The following is a 24,667-nucleotide window of genomic DNA, read 5'->3' as shown; positions in this document are numbered from 1 at the left end:
AGATTTAAGTGTTTTACAAAAGCGAATCATTTAATTTTTAATTCAAGTGTACAGTGGCAGTCGTTTAGTTAACAATCACATGCAGTTTCCATATTTACACATGGAAGATAAAATCCCATAAAAGGTTTTCTGTATCAGCTCTGTAAAATATAACGTCTTCAGGCGAATTCTGCACATTTAAAAAAATATATTAAAATAAAATTAAAATAATATAAAACTGAAATAAAAATAATTTACATTTTGCACTTGATAAGAAAAGTGTAAACCTGTTATTTCAGAATTATAAAAAGCAAATAATCTACAGAATATTTTTTCTTTGGAACAGGCTCACTAATACGACAAGATATACAGATAAATATCGTTAACAACAATGTGAAAATCAGTGATAAGTGAAGATATTCAAGGTCCAAATATATCTTAGGGAGTGTTTCATTTTGGACCGTTTAGATAACAAACAGAGTGTGTTAGGATGTAATAAACCATCAAGTTAAGTTATCTGGCCATTTGCTTCGGTGCTGTCGTAGGTTGAAGTCTGCAGAAAAGCAGCAGCACCAGTGCATCTCAAGCAGTGGTTATAAGTTAAAGCAAGTCGCTCACTGTAACATCTCAGTTTATCTGTCTTCACCCCGCTTGAGCTCAGAATTTCTCTTCTTTAATGCTATCCTTGTCTGTTTTGCCGCTGACTGTTTCGATCTCTGCGTGGTTGGTCATGAGTCGCTTCCTCTGGACGCTGTTACGCATTCCGTAGATAAAATAGATAAGTAACCCTGCAGAAGAGGAGAAAAGAGAAGAGTGAGGGTCACCCAGCTAGATAAAACCCCTTTAAACCTCTCAGACGAAAATTTAGCCATCATACCTATTAGCATCCAGACAGCATATCGTATCCATGTTTGACCGCCTAACTGCACCATCAGATAGACATTGATTAAAGTACTCAGTAAAGGCAGAAGAGGGATTAAGGGTACCTGAAGAAAGAGAAAATGTAGAGATGTGAGATTCCTAGTTGGTGATTACAAGAAATTGCTTGAATCAATTCTTACCATGAATGACGCCTTTGTGGGATTCTCTGGGTGTCTCCAGATGAGGAACAAGTTGACCAGCAGGAGCACTCCAAAGATACAGACAAGCACGATGCTCCATGCTTGAGTGTTGGCAAGAGCTTCCATGCCTTGGCTCAGAGTAATGCACAGTGCAAGAATGCACAGAACTGCAGAGGGAAAGTAAAAGACGAGGAAGAAAGATCAGAGGCGAGAAAGCCCGTCATGAACCTGTCCCTGGTCAAGAAAAGAACTTCAGTGCTACAGAAGCATCAGTAAAGATGTCTCAGTGATGTTTTCCTTACTTACCAGAGAATACGGTCAAGAGTGTGACTGTTCGTGCCGTGGAAGAGTTGGGTGTTTTTGGAGGTTTGAAGAAGCTAAACCTTTTTTGTGGTTCTGTGATCTTAAGGTCCGTGTCTTCAGATGAACCCACCTGGTACCTACAATGACAAGAAAAAAATCAGTCGATTTGCACAGCTCAGTGAATACATAGCTGCAGGGTGTGATAAATGTACCTCAGTATCAGGATGCATACTGCCACGAGTGTGTAAGCAAACAGAGTACCAATGGACATCAGTTCCACCAAGGCATTCAGGTCAAACAGTAGAGCCATGATGGCTAAAGACAGGGAGAAAAAATGGAATTAAATGTTATTTCTAGCCCATAAACTTCAACATCTGTGGATCATGTAGAACACCATTAGAGGCTGGTTTAATCTGTGGGAAAAGTAAAGAATCATAAACACATGACACCTACGGGAGCTGCTCAGCTATGGAAACCTGCACCATGAAGCTCCTGGGACACAGTTTTTGTGCTGATGTTAATGCCAGAAGAGGTAGGAGTCATCAGTGTTTGTTACTTTTTCTATGGTGGTATCCTATTACAGTACCACTGCATACCACTTAAGTTCAGTAAGCTCTTTAGAGCAATGTTCACACGTGATTGTACAGGCAGACTGCATGGCTGGATTTCATACGCCTATTGCAATGACAATGAAAATGTATGTAATGTATGAACCAAAAGCAGATGTAAGCATCATTAAAATAAGAGTGAATACTGGACATATTCAAAAGTATTTTATTATGTGTACTATTTTTGTTTTAGGTTTATTACTTCTATTATATTTACAGTACTTTTGTTTATAAAGTGTGCACCTGTACCTGCCACAATGCCAGATGATATGGTAGCTATTGCTGGACTGCCTCTGGAGGTGACTTTGGACAACGGTTTGAAAAGCAGCCCGTCTCTCGCCATGGCAAAAAGTACTCGAGGCATCGGGAACATGGAACCCAGCAGACTGGAAAGACAAACAACAAAATGAATGCATAATAAATGCATCATGTGCTTAATCTGTTATCTAAAATTGTCATTTCACAAATCAGTGTCAAAAAGTCACTCTAACTTAACAGCTAATTTTTTTAACAGCTTATTCTGTTATGATGACTGAAGTCTGAACTAATCATTTGATTCAGGTGTGTTGACCCAGGGTGAGATCCAAAACCTGCAGGACACCGGCCCTCGAGGCCTGGAGTTTGACACCCCTGATCCACAGCCTCTGGAACCTGGCACGTCCTCCACACCTTGTCTGTTAATTGTTACTTAGCTGAGTTATTTTAAGTTAACGTTCAGTTTTTCTTCTTGAATGAACTTTTTGAGTTAGCTACTGTTTAGTAGCTACTTTTCTAGATTTCTTAATAACATTTTGGACTTTTGAACATCCATTATAATTTTTCTATTTTCTCTAAATAAGATACATTTTTTTGCACTTTTGTCTTTCTGACTTTCAGCTAGGTCCCTGACACACTTTCACAGTTCATTTATTCAAGCTGACTCAATCAGAATCAAATATTCAAAGCCAGAGGTGGGACCAAGTCATTGTTTTGCAAATCTCAAGTAAGTCTCAAGTCTTTATCGTTAAGTCACAAGTCAAGTCTCAAGTAATGTCACGCAAGTCAGAGTCGAGTCTCAAGTCACTGGTGTAAAAGTCCGAGTAAAGTCACAAGTCTGAAACTTTGAATTTCAAGTCCTTTCGAGTCTTGAAAAAAAAAAAAAGAAGAATGTTGCAGTTATATGCTAAATGTAAATATTAGACCATGTAATTTTTAAATCTGTTTTTCTCAACACATGATGAAATACTGAACTTAGAAAATATACACAAATTGTGAAATTGCACCTCTATAAAATGCAGCTCAATTAAACTTAGCTCCAAGAATAATTTTCACTGACAGTTCTGAGATAAGCTGCATGTTATTCTTGGATGCGCTTGTAGGACCGGCTTTAAAATCGCATGACAAAAATATCATACACATTAAAAAAAACAGTATCACCAACGTAGCCTGGACAACATTTGCTAGTTAGATGAAGTCAGCTATCTCATCGTAGCAAAAGAGAAGCACCACCATTCTTTATGCAACTTCAACTGTCGGACAAAGTTGGAAGTTGTTCCATCTCTGTCTGTGATTCTCTTCTTGCATGTTTTGCATATTGCATTTCAGTTTTTTGTTGACTACTTCATAGTTTATGTACCTGAAAAAAAAGAACTACTCGCAGCATTTTTGAGCTTTTTTTTTTTTTTTTTGGAAAAAAATCTGGTTAATTTGATTGGCTGTGTTACAGCTCACGCACACATACGTTCGGAGTGTGGTTTGAATAAATGAATGAATGAATTGAATTAATGGTGCACACTTTCTATATAATATGCATGTTAAATTTTAGATTTGAGGTGAAATATCAAGTCTTTTCAAGTAAACCGGTTCAAGTCCAATTCAAGTCCCAGGTCATTGGTGTAAAAGTCCAAGTCAAGTCACAAGTCTTAGAACATTTTTTCAAGTCAAGTCTAAAGTCATAAAATTAATGACTCGAGTCTGACTCGAGTCCAAGTCATGTGACTCGAGTCCACACCTCTGTTCAAAGCTAGCAGAAAGTCAGGCATATGAACACTTGGGGACTGTGCTACTGCAGACTAAGAATTTGAACTTTAAACATCACTTGATCCATGCATGCACAAGCCATACTGTCATACCTAGTTGACAGGGCACACAGTGAACCCACAGCCACAGCATATTTGGCAGGACCCCATCCAACGTAGTCAAAGGCCAGTGGCAGTGGGCTTGTTTTACTTAGCAGGTAGTAGGGCATCATGAGGGTGAGAGCAGCAGACACAGCAAAGTAGGCCAGGAAACATATAAGCAATGAGGCCACAATGCTAATAGGGACAGACTTCTTGGGGTTCTTCACCTCCTCTCCTAAAAGAAAGGAAACCAAGAAGTCAGTGACCCCCTTACAAGATAAATCTCCTGCAGGGGTGTCATTGTTACAGAAAAATCATAAAAAACAGTGGTGCGAATCAGCAAACACCTCATGATATGATATCATCACGATACTTCTTCACGATATGATGTTATCACGATTCTTCGTTCACGATATGATATCACTGCGATTTATAACAAGCTGTGTGACACGCTCAGTATCCCAATAATATATATGGTGATTTATCAACTTATCAACTTTTCAACTGCAAATTATGTCCTCAAAGTTAAACTTTGTCAATCTGTTTTATCCAATAAGATAAAGTTGTAAGTAAGTAAGTAAGTAAGTAAAATTTTATTTATATAGCACATTTCTAGATAAAAGATCACAAAGTGCTTCACAAGGTATAAAACAAAAACCCACTTCAGTTATTTGTTTTTTGCTACAAAATAAAATTGTGAAATATAACAACACACTCACTAAAACCTGCCATAAATGTTGCGTTAAGACGGAGTCAATCTGCTATCTCACTGCAATTATATGAGGTCAGTTTGGAACTTACATGTAATCTGTCTCTGATAACACAGACAAAATTTCAAATCTAACTATTAATATGCACTTCCTGTTCTATAGGAATGCAACCAGCCGCAGCCAGCTGAGTCCAGTTCCCTCGAGTTTTTCTCATTGACATCTGACTGATGGCAACATGCTGGCAATCTGTCTGCATTTATAAATCAGATGTAAGTTATTTGTAAATTTGTAAATCTCTCTGAGTGATTACAGTCAGTCCAAGTCCAACCGTGATTATTTACAGGAAGACTGGCTCTTTATCATGTGCGTCGAGCCCTGTTGTTCGTATTATTCCCAGAGTGTTGTCCCTGCAATATTTTGCCACACAACATATTGTGACATAATAGGATACTGTAATGATTTTTCTAACCCTTTCCCAGCACCACTAATAAAAAACTGTAAAAATGTAAAGAATCTATGGTGAAAATTTACAAGTTTTGAAAATTTAAAATAAAAAAGTGGATGAAGTTTAACCAAGTAAATTTTTATGTCTTCTTTAAAAAAAAAAAAGATCAGCTGCGCTATTAAATCAAAGGAGGTAATATTTTCAGTGTGCTTTATTAATGAGTGTAGAGGTAATAGTTATCGTTATAATTATCATTTACTCCTCTCTGGAAATAAAGTACTATTTCATCCATTACCACAATCGCAATATTTTTCCAACCACTCATTCTCTTCTGATTATCTTCGTCCTTGATGTTATGTTATGTTATGTTATGTTATGTTATGTTATGTTATGTTATGTTATGTTATGTTATGTTATGTTATGTTATGTTATGTTATGTTATGTTATGTTATATTATATTATATTAGGGCAGCACGGTGGCACGGTGGTTAGCACTGTTGCCGCACAGCAAGAAGGTCCTGAGTTCAATTCCACCATCAGGCCGGGGTCTTTCTGTGTGGAGTTTGCATGCTCTCCCTGTGTTTGCGTGGGTTCCCTCCGGGTACTCCGGCTTCCGGATAGGTTAATTGGATAATCTAAATTGCCACTAGGTGTGAATGTGCCAGTGAATGTGAGTGTGAATGGTTGTCTGTCCCTGTGTGTTGGCCCTGCGACAGACTGGCGACCTGTCCAGGGTGTACCCCGCCTCTCGCCCTATGACAGCTGGGATAGGCTCCAGCGCCCCCCGCGACCCTGAAAAGGATGAGCGGAAGCGAATGGAGGGATGGATATATTATATTATATTATATTATATTATATTATATTATATTATATTATATTAGAGTGGATACATAGTGTGATAAAAGATCCCCAGTCTGGAAACAGCTGAAAGAATCTTGAACTAAACTAAACTGGCAAATTGTCTTCTTACCTGTTGTAGCAATGCAGTCAAATCCAACAAAAGCATAGAAGCATGTTGCAGCTCCAGCCACGGTTCCACCAAAGCCATAAGGGAAAAATCCACCCACTCCAAACTCGCTTGTTGCATTAGCGATGTCAGTTGCGTTTCTGCAGCAGGTACAGACCATTACCTTGTGGTTATTTACAGCTCATACAGGAGAACAGTAACGCTGTAATTATATAGGTCATGACTTTCCACACACTTTGACTCTCTGGCTTTGAGTGTGTCTTTTTGCATTTATTTACATGGCAGTGGTGTTTAGCAAATCCTCTTTGCTGATTTTCCAGTTGGAGATGTCCCCCTTGATGAATCCAGAAATGGTCACAAACAGCAGCACCAGGATGTTGATCGCTGTGAAGATCTTGTTGATCATCGTTGACTCTTTCACTCCAAAAGACAGGAGACCTTCGTGGAAAATGTGGTTAATTCAGCGATCGCATCCTCTTTTGTGGTCACCATTTAACAACAGTTTTACTATTTTACCTGACAAGAGCACGATCAGAGCTGCTGCAAAGACATCAGGGTAAGGTGCTAAGCCAGGCAGGCCCATAGCAGCATTTTCTGCAAAGTATTTTGATATGACTCCCCCAATGAGTTCATCAAATGTTCCACTCCATGCCAGTGCAACAGTCGATGTCCCTGAGCAGATAGTGAATCGATAGTTAATGTAATAAACTAATTAATCAGCCGTAATTTACCTGCAGCCATAAACAAAAGAAACTTCCTACCCTCTTTATAACTCAGGGTTTGAACCACAGTCCTGGTTTATGGAGTTATTATTGGGATTGTTGCAAAGCAATGATCCTGGTATGTGCTATTGTTAAAATTAATGTAGCAAGATATATGACGCAGTGAGGTGGAAAAATAGCAGTTAAGAATTCGCTGTTCCACTGGTTGAAAGGTCACAGTGTTAAATAGTCTCTTAATGGTGGTTAAACATTTATGAGCATCAGTGTGTGGTGAAAACATTATGTTAGGTCACTAAAGATCACTAAATCATCAATAAAGGAAGAAAATATCATTGAATAATAGACGTTACAATTTGCACATACTCACCTATGACGTAGGAGAGCAGCAGATTCCAGCCAGAGATAAAAGCAAGGAGCTCTCCCACCGTCACATAGCTGTAAAGGTATGCTGAGCCTGTTTTAGGAACCCGGGCACCAAACTCTGCGTAGCATAGCCCAGCAAATATAGAGGCCAGGGCAGCGATGAAGAAGGAGATGATGATGCTGGGTCCCGCTGTTTCTCTGGCCACCTCTCCAGAGAGGACATAGACACCAGCCCCCAGGGTGCTGCCCACACCGAGGGCCACCAAGTCCAGAGTGGTCAGGCATCGATTGAAGGTGGACTCTTCCCCGTCGGGCTCGAGGGGCTTCCTCCGGGATAGGCTCACCAGAAAGGACTTCACTATGCTGCACGACATACTTCTGTGGGTTTGGATCAGGATGGAAGATGAGTGAATAAGAGAGACTTAAGGAGCGAGCTAGTGGGACAAAAGGTGAGGGGTGATTTTCAGTGAGTGAATAATTGTCAGGTCAGCCTCCGTCAGAAGATTCTTTCTTCTGAGAAACACGATTTTCAAAGTCTCTTAGTGTTTTCATTTGTGTAGAAAGAGAACAGAATGCTACTGTAATTAAAACTGAGGCACTGAAAAACACATGCAAACTGTTAAGACTTAAGAAAATCTGTTTTATTAAAGCTTAATCATTATCACATGACAGCTGACGTGCTCTGCTAACACTTGACAGAAGTGAGACTAAGAAGAACACATTCACTTACCTCTTTGGTGTGATCTTGTACCTCGTAGATGTGCTAAGAAGAGAGAAGGAATAGGATGTGTCATTCGGCTCGGTTACATTATCCCTTTATAAATGTACCTCTTTATCATTCTGCTGATATGATAATGCTGATACCTGAGATTTCCAGAATGCCACCCCCAGCGCAGAAATCCACGCCCCGGCTTCAGGATTGCACTTTAAGCCTTAATTCACCACACAATTACTTCTTTGAATATTTCTGAAGAGTCCAAAAGCTTTATGTGTTAGATGTGTTCTCACAGCAGCAGTGCCTTTCAGGCCTGCCTTTAATCAACTACTGTTAAAATCAAATTAAATCAAATGAAAGTTAAGGCACAGTGAGAAAACAAAGATGTGATAGCGTTTTCCTATATTTACTTTAATATACAGTCAAAAATTGGATACATCTCTTCTAATCTTTGAGGGTTTTCTACAGATTTCTATTTTTTATTTCTTGTCTTGCGATCATATTATCAAGATAATTTGTCTATAAGTTTGCTCTTCACTAAAAGAAACCTGTAAAGCATATCTAAGCAAAAGGAACACCAAGAAATACTTTTTTAGTGCTCGGTATCCGGGATATATGAACAAAACAATAACTGTATCTTCTCAAAGGGTGCTTACATTCTTGTGCTGCTTAAAAACAAGCCTGTGGTCTTATTACTACAGCTATGTTGTAGAGTTTGTCTGCTTGCTGTGAAGCAGCTGTATCTCCATCTCAACATAAAGGTGTGAGCCTGCCGCTCTAATGGCCCGGTGAGTTCATGACATGGGGGAGGACAAAGCAGCTTTTATGACTTATTCGGGAAGGAGGCTGCACACTTTGAGAGGCAGCATTTACCTTCTCATCTCCAATCAGGGGATTTGAGCTCTCCTAATCCCTTGTGGCATCTACCTCAACAGGCAGGAGGTGAGTGGGGAGGAAGCCTGTGCGGTCAAAGTACTTTTGACTAAACTTAAGCATTCGTATCGGCGGATCTCACTTGCTGAGATAGCATATTGAGGGTAATGCTTAACTAAAAAAATGTGGTTTGTTTAGCCAGATGTCCCATTATCGTTGCAGTTAAGCAGTTAATGTTCATAATGTTGTTTTTCGGCTGCCTACTGTGCATTTAAAGAAGCACAGTCATTAAAATGCACAGATTCTGATTAAAGAGGAGGTCAGGGATTTGAAACTGACATCATATTTTTATGCAGCAGACACACAAGTTCATTACCTTGCGTTCAGTCCCACGAGGAGTTACTGGTGACTTCAAAAGCGGAGTGGAACGAAAATATCCGTGATGCTGACTTGGATGAAAGAGGCATGACTTTTACAGCGATATATACAAGACCGGCCTGCATGACCCTCCCACTCAGTGGAATTATTTACAAAGTAGCCTTTCTTACTCCCGACCAGTGTGGATCATAATGTGCTCATTATTGCAATGAAGGCACAGGGTGAGAACTGTGAATAGAAAATCCTGTTCAGAATGTGAAAAATGCTTTTGTACCCATTCATTTGTTGTTGCGTTTCAGATTTACAACTGTATGTATAAAGTGCACAGATTTGATCAGAAATAACTATTACTGAGGATTACTGACGTTTGGAAATATGTCAAAAAAAATATAATTACTCATTTATAACTGTAGTGGCTACAAAATGTTTTACCAGATGCCTCTATAACTTTCTTTATTTTCTGCCATCTAAATATAGCGGTACAGATGTGGCTACTTCTAATAATCATGGCTTTGAATAATAATCTGTGGATGTGGATGTAATCACTGTGACTGCTCCTCATGCTTTATTTCCATCTGTTTTTCTGTTTCGGGATTTGTATGACATCAGTCAAGAGCACGCAACTCTTGCTGTGAGCACAGAAACTCCACCCACCCACTGTTCAAGCCATTTGTTTGCAAAGGACAGCCAATCAGACTAGAGCTGCTTTAAAAACTTAAAGGAAAGTTGGCCTTAAACTATAAGGAGCTTGATTCAGACAGAGGATGAACTGACGACTAAGGGACTCCTTTAAAGCTTAAAGGGAGTACAAGAATAAAGATATGGTGCTGAAAGTGCGTATAATAGCTTAGATGCTTTGTTAAATTTTTTTTAACAAAAATTTAATGTTCCATGCAAAAAAAACAAAACAAAACAAAAAACAGAAAGAGAAAGAGAAAGAGAAAGAGAAGTTTGTATGTTTTTTATTTTGGTTTGTTTTTTTGGCTGTAAAAAGAGTGGAAACATCTGGGGAAAAGAAAACAGCTGATATTAGTCAAAGACAACAAGACAGGGAAGTAAACTAAAAAACAGCTGAGGCTCAAAATACAAGAGAATATTGAAATCAAATATAACAATAACCAACCTAAGAACCAAGAGAAGACTTAATAAGGAAGCATTAAAAGCCCCAAAAGACCTCAAAATTCAGAGTTAAAGATCCAGAACCATGACAATCATAGACTCATCATAGATGAAATGTTCATTAATTATTACATATCTAATGAATACAGTTTACACAGTTTACATAGTTTGACATTGAATTTGTTTTCATTACAACAATAAATAAAATGAATATGCATTAATATATATTTCCCATCTCAGCCAGAATGAAATTATGTTGGGTATGCAGTGCATCTTCAAACCACAAGAGGTCACTATGCAACAAAAGACATTTCCTCACTGCTCCTTCGGTGTTTCCACCATATGGACACCCCATTCTTTCAACACTGGTTGAGGGTGAAGATGAAAAGGGTACACTAAAGGAGAGGAAACCAAAAGAACAAAGAAAAACATATCAGCGGACTCATTTCATTCACAGATCAAAGCTAAAGCCTCTGACGCTATAGGTTTTTGCCCAATACATCCACTTTAAAGTTCATAGTACCAGAGGCACAGACCAAAACATATTCTTAAAGTAACAAAGAGTACAAAATTCAAATGTAAAACATACAGGGCCTCCAAAACAGGACATTTTTTCCTTTTAAAGGGTTGATCAACATTTACACAATTATCTAATTGGTCTAATCTAAAATGTTGCTGAAACATCACTACAGATGTTGATAACCACCTCCCCATCATTTACCTGTCTTTCCCTCCCTTAGACATAGCGTGCTTATCTCTGCTCCCTCGCCAACCTTTGAAGAGAGCAAACAGGGTTTGCATGTTAATCTTATCTCCCTGTCTTCTGTGCCTCACTGGGCATATGATGTGTGAATTGCATCTGAACACAGTAAATAAGATCATTTATCAAGCACATAGACCAGGTGTAAACTTTTATCACATTTTTCTTCACCTAATGAAATACTGAGTCATGCCTTTTTTTTTTGCTTTTGCGAAGTGGAGCACTGGTCTGCCTGTCAGCGGCAGCGCTTCCTGTAAGTCACCTCTAGTTTCTCATCATCTCTTCCGTCACCTCTCTCCACATGCGGCGTCACCAGTATCACCATGAATGAATGAAGTAAAAAGCCCAACATAAAAGATCACAGGAAATACACATGCAACACGCAAATTTGTGGGCTAAACATGCATGCATGCATTCCAGGAATAGAGCAATGAATGTGGCAGTCGTTTTACTGTCATACCGCAGTCATGCTCCCCCTCCCCTCCCACTGCACACACACACGCACTCACACGCCCCTCCACACTTACTGGAGGTCTCCTGACAGGACAGAAATAGAACAACAAATTCTCACATCAGTGTCAGTAAGCTGCCCTCTGTTAAAATTCAAACTCAGACTCGTACGCATTTGCCAAAGTTCAGAAAGTTGACGTGGATGCTTGGCTTAATATATAAAAGAAAGAAAGGTGTTTATTAATATATATATATAATTTATTTGTTTTTTGTTTTTTTCAAAATTAGGGTGTGGGGGAAATAATAGAAATAAGCAGCTCAGTCACATTTACACCCATGTTTGAAGCATTTTCTTGCATTAAGCACATTTATATCAAATCTCCGCTCTCTCTTTCTCTCTCTCTCAAGCGCGCACTTTCTCTCTCTCTCACGCGCAGACATGCGCGCACGCTTTAGAGAAGCCGCGCGAGAGAGCGCCGCAGTCACCACGTCACTGAGGACGAGTAACTGGCCGGCCTGAGTTCATCCGACCGGGGGGAAAAGACAGACCGAGTTTAAGGGCCGCTGTCACTCTGCACCGATACTTCCTGCACGGAGAAGGTAAGCTGCTCTCTGTCGTTCGCTGTCGGCTCCATATATTATGCCAGAAATTAACAGAAAAGTTTGCTGAGGCGTCATTTTTAAATGTGCCCCTGGCACCCGTGGCTGCAGAAGGAACAGCTGTAAAAATTCAACTCCAGAAAGTTTAAAATTAAACTTTAATTCAGAAAAATTATATACCGTTAGATTTAAAGCCTCTCATTTAAAGTATATCCTTCGGTGTGTGTGTGTGTGAGGGGGGCAGAGAAGGGTGTGGCCCTGTGTATATATATAGAGAGAGAGAGACAGAGAGAGAGAAGCCGTGTCCCCCAGACCTGTCTTCTGATATTAAGATAAACTGCGCGTGCTATTTTTGGGAAAGCCTTACTGGAGTCTTAAACAAACAGTACACTATTTCAAACCATGTGGAGTACACTTTCTCCCTCAATTTAGCATCAATTCTTCATTTCTTAAAAAATATTTGTGTGTAAATTCAGTCTAGCCTACTTCTGTGTTGTGATTCTAAATTGAGTATCGTCAGTCTAGAGTCTAGACGAAGTAGCTTCTCTGTACTGACGCCTCAACATCTTTACCTTGTCTGAATGTCTGCATTATAGTCAGAGTATAGCTGCATGGAAAATGTGACTCCAGCTTTCCTGCAAGTTTAAATAAAACATATTGCATCCATAAATGTATTTTTGTGTGAATATGAGGTTGAGTCTAATAGAAAGCAGGCCCCCGTCTGCTTTTTGCTCCTGCGCTCTAGCTCATTGCTCTAGGTAGCCAACAGCCTGGACACTGAATAACAGTACCTCTTTGTATTTACTCAGGAAATAGAGATCATCATTGTTTGCAACATAGTTTCATCCAAAGCTGAGGTGAAGGTCACCTTTCACAGGGCAGGGAGGTTTTCCAGTGCTACTGGCTACCCGTACCTCAGCATTTCTGTCTTTCCCTTTAGGCCTGAAACTATTGATTCCTGAGCAGTGTTGACATACAAGACCAAATATAGACATGGTAAGTGGACAAGAGCTTGGTCATCTGGCCTTGTATCATGTTGGCTATAATCAAACTGCAGACCAGATCTTGTATCAGTGCAGCAGAATGAATTGTGGATAGAGTGAGGCTGCCATCTGCCACCATGTGAGCCCTGCGCAACATAAAGACAGCAGTGTAGAGTGTCAGTGCTACCTGCGGCACCTCGATATACCTGAAGGCATCTTTCCATAATGACTTTGTAAAATTATTTAATGTTAAACACAAACTAACTCTTACCTCTTTTAAATTTTGGGCACCAGTGGAAACAAACTGCACTTATAGGGGGAGGGATGCATAGAAATCAACTTAATGTTATTAAATTCACTTTACCGCCCTTCTTAAGAACCGTGATTAGTTTAGTTAAAGTCTGTTGCTAGGGGCTTGTGTTTGTGGCCTGTTGCCACGTGGGTGAAGCTTTACAGCTGTCCTGAGGAGTGATGTTAAGCAGAGCATATTCAGTGGCTTCTGTAGCTGGGCGGAGAGCACAATTTGGCTGACAGCCTCAATGCAGCAGTAACCTCGAGAGCAGCTGCTGCAGTTTAATTTTTCAGTAGTACATAGGCTGTTTTTGTGAAGATCTTATTATTACGAGATCATAATGCTGATATTTTTCATCCTTTTTGAGCTATTGTATGTTAGACAGTCTGATGTGTAAAAGTTCTGTGTGCAACCCGACCCTGTCTACTTTCCCGCCCCTGCACAAACAGGCAGGCAACATACACACACTCTGATCTGTTGGGGGTGAGACAGGTGGAAATACTCAGCTGCTGTCACTGCTGCTACACCACTCCACTACTCTCACCATGCAAGAGGTGTGGGTTGAGATAATGCATTGTTAGAGAATGGGACACAAAGTGCAAATTTATTAACCGCAAAAAAGTAAAGTGTGTGGTTAAAAAAAGGTTTTACAACTGGTCTGGTCTGGAGGTGAGCAGCATATGCAAAGTCATAGCAAAGCCAGGCCCACTGCTGTTTCAAGCCATCTGCAAAATGCAAGCTGTGGCTAAAAAAGTCAGATTGTTTTCTCTCATACTAGCTTTTCTTTTTTAGTCTCCTTTTTTCTACAGAAAAGCTACACTGGTATGTTGACATGTAACATGAAGAATGCTCACACGTTTGGTTGTGTTAGCATGCTAGCATTTGGTTAATAATTGGCACAGAAATGTAGTGACAAAAATGAGAGGAATTTATCCTGATGGGGACATTAATGTATCAAATTTCATGGATGTGGACTAAAAACCCAATATTTTAATGACACATGGCAGTAGAGGAAAACTGTATGAAGCAGCAAAGTCACTGGAATTCATGACTCTTTGTATCAAGTTTCATAGCAGTCCATTTAACAGTTTTAAAATCCAATCTCCTGAATCCATCCATCTTCATCCGCTTTATCCGAGGTCTCCTGAATCACGTTGCTAATATAGCAAATAATCAAAACTACTAATGTAGTATATTTATGTTGTATCAGGAATTGTAGACCCTTGTTGTTGCTCTTGGCTGGTAGCTGGTGGCCTCACCTCTGTAACCACAGACCAGTGTAACTGCTGTATTTATTTTTTATTCAGTTAATTATTAAAAGACTCCTTTGACCTAACCATACCGAACAACAGAAATGTTGTTTCAGATGTACTTTGCGCAAAGAGGACTGATATCATATGTTCTTGTCATCATATGTTCTTGTCACTTGTCAAAGAGTTGCATGTCTGTGTTATTTGTTCTTATCTTAACTGAAAATGTTTCATGTTTGAAATTGACTTGAACTGTTCACTCTTTCAGGTGTTCAGAGGTACAATAGCAGACGCTTCCGATTTTGACCCCACCGCTGATGCCGAGGCCCTTTACAATGCTATGAAAGGCATTGGTGAGTGCCCCGCTCCTCTGTGATTCTTGGCCACGGAGGTGTAAAGGTCATCGTTTGTCCTCCCCACTAGTCAGCTGAATCATCACTTGACGAATTTCCCGATGTTGTCTAAGATGAGTTTTTAGGTCGTTGTTGAAAATGTTTCTTTTCTGTTTCTCAGGAAGTGACAAAGAGGCCATCTTGGACCTGGTAACTTCTCGAAGCAATGCGCAAAGGCAAGAAGTCATCGCAGCTTACAAAAGCAACTTTGGACAGGTAAACAAATACATTTTTAAATGCTACAGCTGTGGTCAGAAGTTTACTTGGCATTCATGTGTTAATTTGAATGATCTAATGATTCATTTTAACAATTAGGTTGGAATAAATGTAAAGCATACATATTTAATGGGTTTAGAATAAGAATTAGGTGCACAATTTTGAATTTATTTTGGAGTGTCTTTAATCCACACAGGGTCAAATATATACATAGACTCAAATATATACAAATATTTACTCAAATCCTTAATAAGTGGTGCCGAAGGTTCTGCAATATGTTACAAGGCCTCTTATCTTCTCATTAGTCATCATGATTGACTACAACTGGTAGTTTCTCCTTGACAGCATAGAAAGGATTTATTTGACAGCGGTCATTATATTGACCAATAATCAGAGCAATGCGAGAGTCTAAGAAACTCAGTGACGATCTAAGAAGGACAATTGTAGATTTACGCAAGTTAGAAAGGTCTCCTGGAGCAATTTCTAACCAGCTGCAGATTCCAGGATCATCACTACAAACAACTGTGCGCAAAGTTATTCACATGTGTCACCCTTTTGTCAAGGGAGTAGACCAAATCTGCCATTCTCAGAACCCAGGAACCACCGAGGCTCAAGCCTGCCATGAACTGGAAACTGTTGGAACACCAGCATCACTGTCTCCAATGAAGAGAGTTTGAAATCACCACAGACCGAGAGGATAGTGAGCATCTACTCCAAAATCAGCACCTTCAAGCTTGACTGAAATTTGCATACCCTCGTAGAAAAGTCAAATACTTTCTCGAGAAATCTTTATGGTTAGATGAGACAAAGATTGAGTTATCTGGCCAAAATGATAAGAGGTATGTTTGAAGGAGTAAAGCCGAGGCACCCAATTCTTGTTTTTGTTTAAGCCATTAAAGATGTATGCCATATAGTCATTTCACCATGGGAAAATAACAGCTCAAAGAAATTATTGAAAGCCCAAAATGACCAGACATTTACGCCCATGATGAGTATATGTGAACATCTGAGCACAACTGTAATTTCCAGACATTGCTTAGACACTTTAAAAGCTTAAGATAGCAATTTTGAGTCCAGCATCACTGAAATTCTCTTTCATCAGGACCTGATTGATGATCTCAAATATGAGCTCACGGGAAAATTTGAGCGCCTCATTGTCAGTCTGATGAGAACCCCGGCCTACCACGATGCCAAAGAAATCCATGATGCAATCAAAGTAAGCCAAAAATGTGATTCGCTCTCACTCCGTATTAAATGAGGCAGAAACTCTTTCACATCCGCCTTCGTACTCTGTTTTAAGGGTGCTGGAACAAATGAGAGATGCCTGATTGAAGTACTGGCTTCAAGGAACAACAAACAAATACATGACATGGTTGCAGCATACAAGGACGGTAAGATGTTTTATCTAAGATGTCACTTGAATTACGCATCGGATAGTATTTATAACTGTCATCTGTGTACCCAGCCTATGGCAGAGACCTGGAGGAGGATGTAATCGCAGACACTTCAGGCCACTTTAAGAAGATGCTGGTTGTTTTACTTCAGGTGACTAAGTAGGAAACTCAAACACACTTTGATCACTGTGCCTTTAAACTCTGACTAATCTGCAGTCTGTTGTTTTGATTCAATACTTCTAGGGGACCAGAGATGAGTCAGGAGTAGTGGATGCAGACCTGGTTCAGCAGGATGCCCAAGTAAGCATTTTATAGCCAACATAAAAGCTAAACATGCATATGCTGTTTGACTTTACACAGCCTTTGTTTGAAGAATACTTGAAGTGTCCTGTTGTAAGAGCATCCTTTTCTTTCCTTTTAAAGTATCATATTGGTAGCAGTGCTGAATGACCTCTGTTGCTTTAAATCAGTATTGTGCTGACATGTGGAAGCGCTGCAGCTATGAGTTTAGCAAGAGTTCAGCAAATGTGTATGCATTTTTTTTTATTAAGGCTAAACATAAAAGCTCATGTCAATCAAGAATTTTAGGCATCCAGGATAGTGCAGTGGGTATTTGGCTTATTAAGGTCAGTACAGCTTCCTGTGACACTAAGATAAACCTTGGACCAAGGTTGTTATAGTTAACTAAAACTCAACTAAAAAATAAATGTAGATGTGAAAAAACATTTTAACTAACTAAGATAAGAATTAAAAAATCGACATCAGAAGAAAATGAACTGAAATGATTTTCTGATTTTGTAAAATTAACTGAAATAAAATAAAGATATAGGTATCATTATTTTTAGTGTTTGTTATTTTGGTAAAATTTCATCAAAACTTGCCTTATGAGGCTTTCATGAACGTATTTCTAGAAATGTTAATGTCTACAAGACTGTACGTTAGCTGCTCAGAAAGTCCTGTGTTTCTGTTGTAATACCTGTACTGATTTACTTAAATCTTGCCTCTGACATCTGCCCTGCTTACAGTAATAATTACTAAAGACTAAAACTAAGACTGAAAGTAACAGAAACTAAACTAAAACTGAAGATTTTCAAACAATAAAAACTGAACTGAAACGAGTAAACTCACTCTGGAAACCACCTGAAACTAAACTGAATTAAAAGAAAAAAGTTAAAACTATATAAAAATGAAATATAATTACAAAATACAAAATTATAATAACTCTGCCCTGGACCCTATCTGTTTTCTAAACTCTCTGTAGGATCTCTATGCAGCTGGAGAGGAGCAGTGGGGAACGGACGAGGCCAAATTTATCATGATCCTGGGAAACCGTAGCGTGACCCACCTCCGAATGGGTGAGCTCAGTTCTCCGAGAAAATATCTCAACTATGAGGCGTTCCAGTCATCCCCACTCTGACCTCAAGTGACTTAGAAGCTGGCGGTCCTCAGTAACAGCCTCCTGCTACTATGTGTGTTACCTAAACTTGCTAACATGCCAGGACAACCATTTTAGTAAAATCTGGGGGGAATTAAAGCACAAAGGCAAACTCAAGATTTTACACAATAATGGCCCTAAAGGATGAGATTACTAATTTTGTACAATATTTTCCACTGTTTGTTTAGTTTTTGATGAATATGAGAAGATTGCAGAGATGAGCATTGAAGACAGCATTAAGAACGAGCTGTCTGGAGACTTTGAGAGGCTGATGCTGGCCGTTGGTAGGAAATACACTGAATGCACCATTGTACTTTACATTGTGACACAACACAGTGTCTAATTTGGTCATTTTTCTCATAGTCCAGTGCATAAGGAGCGTTCCCATGTTCTTTGCCAAGCGCCTCTACAAGTCAATGAAGGTAAGCACAAGTAGCCATTCAGTTTGCTTCCAGTGTGTTTGTAGGCAGAAAGGCCTTACTGGTACTGTTATGATGAATTAGGTCTTGTTAGTGACAGATTGTTAAATTAATTAAAATTGCTCAGGATTACTTAACTGTTGCCACAATGCATCGTCCCTCAATCCCTCCAGGGTCTCGGTACAGCTGACAACACTCTGATCCGGATCATGATTTCTCGCTCTGAAATTGACATGTTGGACATTCGAGAGTGTTTCCGCCTCAGATATGAGAAGTCGCTTTATAACATGATTAAGGTGAGAAAGAGAGGTACAGCATGTTTTTATATGCACTCTGTATGTGAATGTAGAGCACTTATATGACTTTGTGTGTGTGTATGTCAATCAGGATGATACATCAGGGGATTACAAGCAGACTCTGCTCAACCTCTGTGGAGGGGATGATGAGTAAGTTTTAGGAATGCTGCATCCAGAAGGGGGTGCTAGAGGACCATTTTATGGCGTTACTACTGTTACTTTGAACTATATAAAAGCTTTATTACCTTAATGAATGCTGAGGCTAATGGAAACTCTTTGTTGAAGCTCATAATTGAGTTAAACAAACTTACGGTACAGAGACTGTATTTTAGTCTTCTTCCTAGAAATGTTCCCACTATTTACTGCTTGAGGTTCTGGCTTTGCTGAGTGTGCTATGTTTTGTCAAACCGGTCATTGCAGCTTAGCTGGAGAATTCTTCCCTGAAGCTGCTCAGATAGCCTACAAGATGTGGGAATTAAGTGCCATGACCAGAGTGCAGGTTTGGGCTCCGTCTGCTCCCATCTTAGATGTGTGATTGCATGTTTGCCTCAGCAGAGCCTTGCATCTCCACTACCTGCTGGCCCTGTAATGATGTGCTATGGCAATATGCTAACAGTGTTATGTCTACACAATGGTGGCTTTGTCTAGATGTGATCAGAGTGCTGTTTGCTGAAATACAAACAGTTTTCTGTTAGAATGAACTCCCCAAACCCCCATTTGGAGAGTAAATGTCAAAAAGATCTCAGCATTTTTGACAACAAAAGGCTGTCTCACTAATGCTTCCTGAGACTGAGCTGTTTTTCATCCTACCAACCTTTTGCATTGTTAGTGGTGTCATGAATTCTAAACTCAATAGGGCACCCGCCCCCTCAAATGTCAAGAGATTATTATCATAAAGCCAAATGTGTTGCTTCATAATTTTTTATCAGATAATAAAAAAATCTTGAATAACAAATAATTTATTTTGCATGTTGTTCAGACCTCTTTGTGCTTTTAGTTCAAGCTTACAGATATGGATTTAATTAAAGGATATTAGTAACTTTGCCACTCTGTGAGTAAATACTAATTGTCAGTCTTTCAATTTTGTAACATGCACTACCTCAGCTGAGGCCTACAGTCCGCCCGGCGCCTAATTTCGACCCTGCTGCTGATGCACAAGCACTGAGGAAAGCCATGAAGGGATTTGGTATGTGAACCCTGCTATATAAAACACACTGACACTATCCTTGCAACTTTGCAAAACTCTTTTTTTTTACATATGGCATTTCCTTTTTCTTTATAACAGGAACAGATGAAGATGCAATCATTGATATTGTTGCACGGAGAAGTAATGCCCAGAGGCAAGAGATCAGACAGGCCTTCAAATCCCTACTTGGAAGGGTAAGACACAGGAATGATAGAAAATATGGCTAAATCACAAAATATTACCTTTATTCATTTATTATTATATGTCCTCCACTGGATACGACAGCTTTAACAACTCACTGTGTTCGGCGTTCCAGGATCTGATGAAGGACCTGAAGTCTGAATTGTCAAAGAACTTAGAGAGGCTGATAATTGGGCTCATGCTGACACCAGCTGAATTTGATGCCAAAATGATGAGAAAAGCAATGGAGGTAAAGTAGGAGTTAAACCAAAACACCCACTGATTTCACTCTTAAATGAGACTCCAGTGCTAATATGTTACATTTCTATGTGTAGTGCACACGGCTCACATTTAACCCTCCATATTACTGATACCTGTTTCCCAAACATGTGGTGGATGATATTTGGCAGAGATAAATTACACAGAAGATATTTTATAGTCAAATAAAAATGTATTTATAACTTTTCAACCTGACTGAATTTCCTTATGTGGCAAACCTGACTCATCCTCTGCTCTCAGCACACAGCAGTTGCGTGCAGATGGTGTTTCATAATTGTTTGTGTCCTCGTTTTATGCATTTTCAAGTAGTGAAATATAATAATTTGGTTATTTGAAGGCAAACAGTCAAATTATCACCTAACATGGGAACTGAACAGATGAAACCGGTTTGGATAAGTAGTAAGTCTTGGATGTTCACAAGAGCTTGGAGGTCCAGTGTGTTATTTAGAGTTAAACAGGCAGCTGAACTTTGAAATGGGCTCTTGTACCTTTTTATATTTCACTAAGCACTACCTTCCTGGTTCCCACACATACAATAGTCAGTATAGAGTTAGAAAGCCTATTTCTATAAAAAAAAAAAAGGCACCAAAATAGCAAGACATGAAGCTCACACTAGCTTTTTTCCCTAGGATTATGTGTGGTTTTTTTCAACAGGGTGCTGGGACTGATGAACACGCTCTCATTGAGATCCTGGTTACCAGGAGCAATCAGGAAATACATGCCATGAATGCTGCCTATCAGGATGGTAAGTTTGGCACCAGAATAAGGCTTAAAGAATCACTTGCTTTGTCCTAAAAACCTTTGTCAGGGCATGTAATATATCATACTTTGCAGCCTATAAAAAGTCTCTGGAGGATGCCGTTCAGTCAGACACATCAGGCCATTTCTGTCGGATCCTCGTTTCTCTCGTGCAGGTAATGTCTGTCATCATCATGAGAACTCAGACTGTGTGTAATTTCCACGCCCACTCACCAGTTGCAGTCTGGTAGTCTGGTTTGTGTTCTCTGTTACACATAGATCTATTTAATCACCTCCATAACTGTCTTTTATAGTGTCTTACAAAACAAAAATATACGTTTTTGGTTAACCACTAGCCTTACAGAGCTAAGCGGCACTAATTTGCATTTAACCTCCTTGTCTGTTCAGGGTGCAAGAGAGGAGGGCCCTGCAGATGTGGAAAGAGCTAATGCAGATGCTCAGGTGACCGAATGCATCCTTTTCTTTACTGTGTTCAAATATGAAATAGAAGAATGGATCTAAAGGTTTTGTGTTCCCACTGTTCTTCCCGAACGTACCAGGAACTTGCCGATGCATGCAATGCTGACTCAGATGACATGGTGATGAAGTTCATGAGCATCCTGTGCACCAGGAGCTTCCCTCATCTCAGGAAAGGTAAAGGTCATCACAGATATGTAGGTTGCAATGATCTTTACAAGTGTTCAACTAAATTTCTCCAACAAAATGCAGTGGATTCAGGTCACAATAACTTATCATGCTCTTTGCTGTTCACAGTGTTCCAGGAGTTTGTCAAATGCAGTAACAAGGACATTGAACAGATTATTAAGAAGGAAATGTCTGGAGATGTGAAAAATGCCTTTTATGCAATAGGTAATAACTATTTTTCACTACAGACTTTATTCTCTTTTACTTTAAAGTTTGCCACAGCGGATGATACTGTTGATGAAATCCAATCTGGGTGACAACTTCTCAGCCTTTGCATGTTTCTCTTGTCTTTGCAGTGTGCAGTGTAAAGAACCAGCCCTCTTATTTTGCAGATCGCTTGTACAAAGCCATGAAGGTATCTCTTCATTCTGCTTTAGATGAGTTAGGGTTAGATCAGTTATTCTACATACTGCAGCATGTCATCTGGTTACTAGATGTCAGCCGTGACATGTGATTAGGTCACTTTTATTGGTGCAGCGTCCTCTGTTGTCTAAGTCAGAATATACAAAGTATTTATTGATTTCCTCTGCAGGGTCTTGGTACAGACGACAGAGCGCTGATCCGCATCATGGTGTCCCGTAGCGAGATCGACCTTTTCAACATCCGAAAAGAGTTCAAAGAAACTCACGATGACTCCCTCCATGAATTCATCCAGGTAGAAACTATGATTGTAAGTCTGAGTTTTTGTCTGCTAACACCTCTGCTTGACATGCTGTGTTCACATGTGACTTGTGTGTCTGTGGAGTTTTGGTTTAATTGCCTTGGTCCCGCTGTGTGCAGAGCATGCAGTGCACATCCTTTTTCTGTTGCTGCGGTAAGGTGGTGGGGTACGGTAATCTATAGCTCTCTGCGGTGGACTATGGGTCTGTGGCCACAACACAGCTGTTTAGGAATTTCCCTCTTGCATGCTTCCTCTATCTCTGCTCTGTGATTGGCTGACAGCCGCAGAGACAGGAAGTTCCTAAAAGCAGTTCTATAATAACTTACAGATGAAATCACTGTGACACCAATAAAAACAAGCTGCCCTGGATTGGTTTGGAAAACACATTTCCACATTATGCAACAGCAAGGATTGCTTTATCTTGTTTTTATAAGTTGTGCAGATAAATAACTGAATGGATCACTTATTAAATTAATTCAATTTAATTGTACATTTTCAGTTTGCTAGTTTCACTTACAAAAGCGGTTTCGAATTGAGCAGTTTCTCAAACTTTAAATCTGTGCATGTTTTGAGAAATATGCTTATTTATGTTCCCCTGAGAGTTTGGGGGAAAGCTTCAAATCCCATGCTACGCTATTAATCCACCTTCCAGCACCTCTTAAAGCCAACAGCAGGAGATTTATTGGTTCTGTTACCTCTGGAAAATGCCAGGTTGTGTTACCCTTGTTTCTAAAATGTATACTAATATAAGCTAACCAGTTGCCCTGCATAGTTTCGTTTTTGCCATACAAATGTGAAATCTTGATCGAGATTATAAAGTAGAAATCTTTATCTACTGTATGAGTGTCAGCTGATAAACAGGGGAAATTCCACTTTTAACTCCTTTGTTGATATAGACCGATTTCACAGCTTCTCTTCTGCATTTAACTATTGTGTGAGCCAGAAATACGCACTGCCTTCCAAAACATGACCAAATGATTTTTCCACTATTTGTGTTTTTCTGACCATGCACAGGGTGACACGTCAGGAGACTATCGCAAAACCCTGCTGATTCTCTGCGGAGGGGAAGATTAACGCAGTTATAGCCCCGCTGCAGCTCAGTTCACAGACTTTAGTGACCACAAGACTGTTGACAGAGTGAAACTGTGATGGTTCACGTCAGCATCTTTTCTCAGTGTAACTGCTGCCACTCTTCAGCCAAATCAAGTGACCTATGACCTCGCAGCCTTGCAAGCCAGTTTTTTGCTCTCATGTCTCAGCTTCCTGTCCAGCAGGATGAGACGGTTCTTTTTTTTTTACAGTGTTATACGCTCACGATGAAGATGATCATGTTCGCATCTGTAGTATATTTAACAAGTAGGTACTAAAGCAGAACCTTTAATTTATAGGCCATCCAACAAATACTGTGATTTGAAGGTAACACACACCTGAATTAAAAAAAATACACAATTGAAAACAGTTGTCTCTTCTGTTTTTTCCTACATGTTGTTATTACAGTTTTTCATTTGCCTCATCAGACCACACATTCTCTTGCTGTACCTTTTTTATGACGTGGGTTCCTGTATTTGACAAGGCACTTTAATAATTAACCATGTTGATACTGGCAACAGTACAGAGGTGAGCAAAATGGGAACTAGAATATTTAAGATCAGGAAACCCCCCTTCCATTTTAATACCTCTTCTGCTTAGCAGAAATACCCATATATTATTGTTACTCATAAAAGAGAACTAGTGTAAATAAAGGCTGACAATGCCAGAATAGCAGCTTATGCAAAGCAAAGATTTAAGATATTGAATAGCAGCTAATAGATAGTTAACACGCTCATATTAGCTCTTCCACATTTGCGCGTATTAACACGTCACTTTACGCTTCATTTCACGTGTATCAGTTGCACTTGTACACTTGTTAATGCAGAGGAAAAGTGCAAGACAGCTGTCTTTTTCTTGTTAGTGTTTCAGCTCATTGCATATGTGTGAGTGCAGCTGTTGTCGGGCCACTGCGAGTTAAAAGAGGAAAGAAGAAAAAAAGAGATGTATGTGGCGAGGAAATCCCCTGCAGTACGCCAAATCCAAGGCAACAAATAAGAGT

At 39.6% G+C, this 24,667-nt stretch overlaps 2 protein-coding genes across 6 annotated transcripts; one reads left to right on the top strand and one right to left on the bottom strand.

Annotated features, from left to right (window-relative positions):
• Positions 1-9: 9 nt before the first annotated feature.
• Positions 10-9,410, bottom strand: LOC116324577 (cationic amino acid transporter 2-like). Of its 3 annotated transcripts, none has more exons than XM_039616493.1 (14): positions 9,222-9,410; positions 8,122-8,224; positions 7,988-8,020; positions 7,262-7,635; positions 6,689-6,844; positions 6,451-6,610; positions 6,176-6,312; positions 4,063-4,285; positions 2,201-2,337; positions 1,556-1,658; positions 1,347-1,480; positions 1,041-1,207; positions 857-965; positions 10-767 (listed from the first exon to the last, which is right to left on the bottom strand). In XM_039616493.1, the coding sequence occupies exons 4-14, from the start codon at positions 7,629-7,631 to the stop codon at positions 637-639; spliced, it is 1,827 nt and encodes a 608-aa protein (XP_039472427.1). In that variant the 5' UTR covers positions 7,632-7,635; positions 7,988-8,020; positions 8,122-8,224; positions 9,222-9,410; the 3' UTR covers positions 10-636. The 3 variants fall into 3 exon arrangements, with proteins under 3 accessions (XP_039472427.1, XP_039472433.1, XP_031601101.1); XM_039616499.1 differs by having other exon boundaries at positions 8,122-8,189; XM_031745241.2 differs by having other exon boundaries at positions 8,122-9,410.
• Positions 7,591-24,034, top strand: anxa6 (annexin A6). 3 transcript variants are annotated; one of them, XM_031745176.2, is made up of 26 exons: positions 7,595-7,706; positions 11,961-12,152; positions 13,093-13,148; positions 14,946-15,030; positions 15,191-15,285; positions 16,388-16,501; positions 16,586-16,676; positions 16,751-16,830; positions 16,923-16,979; positions 17,941-18,034; positions 18,303-18,398; positions 18,478-18,536; positions 18,707-18,829; positions 18,921-18,979; positions 19,250-19,328; positions 19,934-20,015; positions 20,115-20,209; positions 20,332-20,445; positions 21,129-21,219; positions 21,309-21,388; positions 21,621-21,674; positions 21,773-21,866; positions 21,987-22,082; positions 22,214-22,272; positions 22,450-22,572; positions 23,593-24,034. In XM_031745176.2, the coding sequence occupies exons 3-26, from the start codon at positions 13,146-13,148 to the stop codon at positions 23,650-23,652; spliced, it is 1,983 nt and encodes a 660-aa protein (XP_031601036.1). In that variant the 5' UTR covers positions 7,595-7,706; positions 11,961-12,152; positions 13,093-13,145; the 3' UTR covers positions 23,653-24,034. The 3 variants fall into 3 exon arrangements, 2 of the variants coding, with proteins under 2 accessions (XP_031601036.1, XP_031601035.1); XM_031745175.2 differs by having other exon boundaries at positions 22,450-22,587; XR_005614087.1 differs by lacking the exons at positions 19,250-19,328; positions 20,332-20,445; positions 21,129-21,219; ... (5 more) ...; positions 22,450-22,572; positions 23,593-24,034 and having other exon boundaries at positions 7,591-7,706; positions 20,115-20,167.
• The last annotated feature ends 633 nt before the right edge of the window (positions 24,035-24,667 follow it).

Source organism: Oreochromis aureus, linkage group 2 (assembly GCF_013358895.1).
Source record: "Oreochromis aureus strain Israel breed Guangdong linkage group 2, ZZ_aureus, whole genome shotgun sequence".
NCBI classification, from domain to species: domain Eukaryota; kingdom Metazoa; phylum Chordata; class Actinopteri; order Cichliformes; family Cichlidae; genus Oreochromis; species Oreochromis aureus.
Note: the sequence above shows the minus strand (reverse complement) of the source record. Positions and strands in the feature narration are given on the sequence as shown.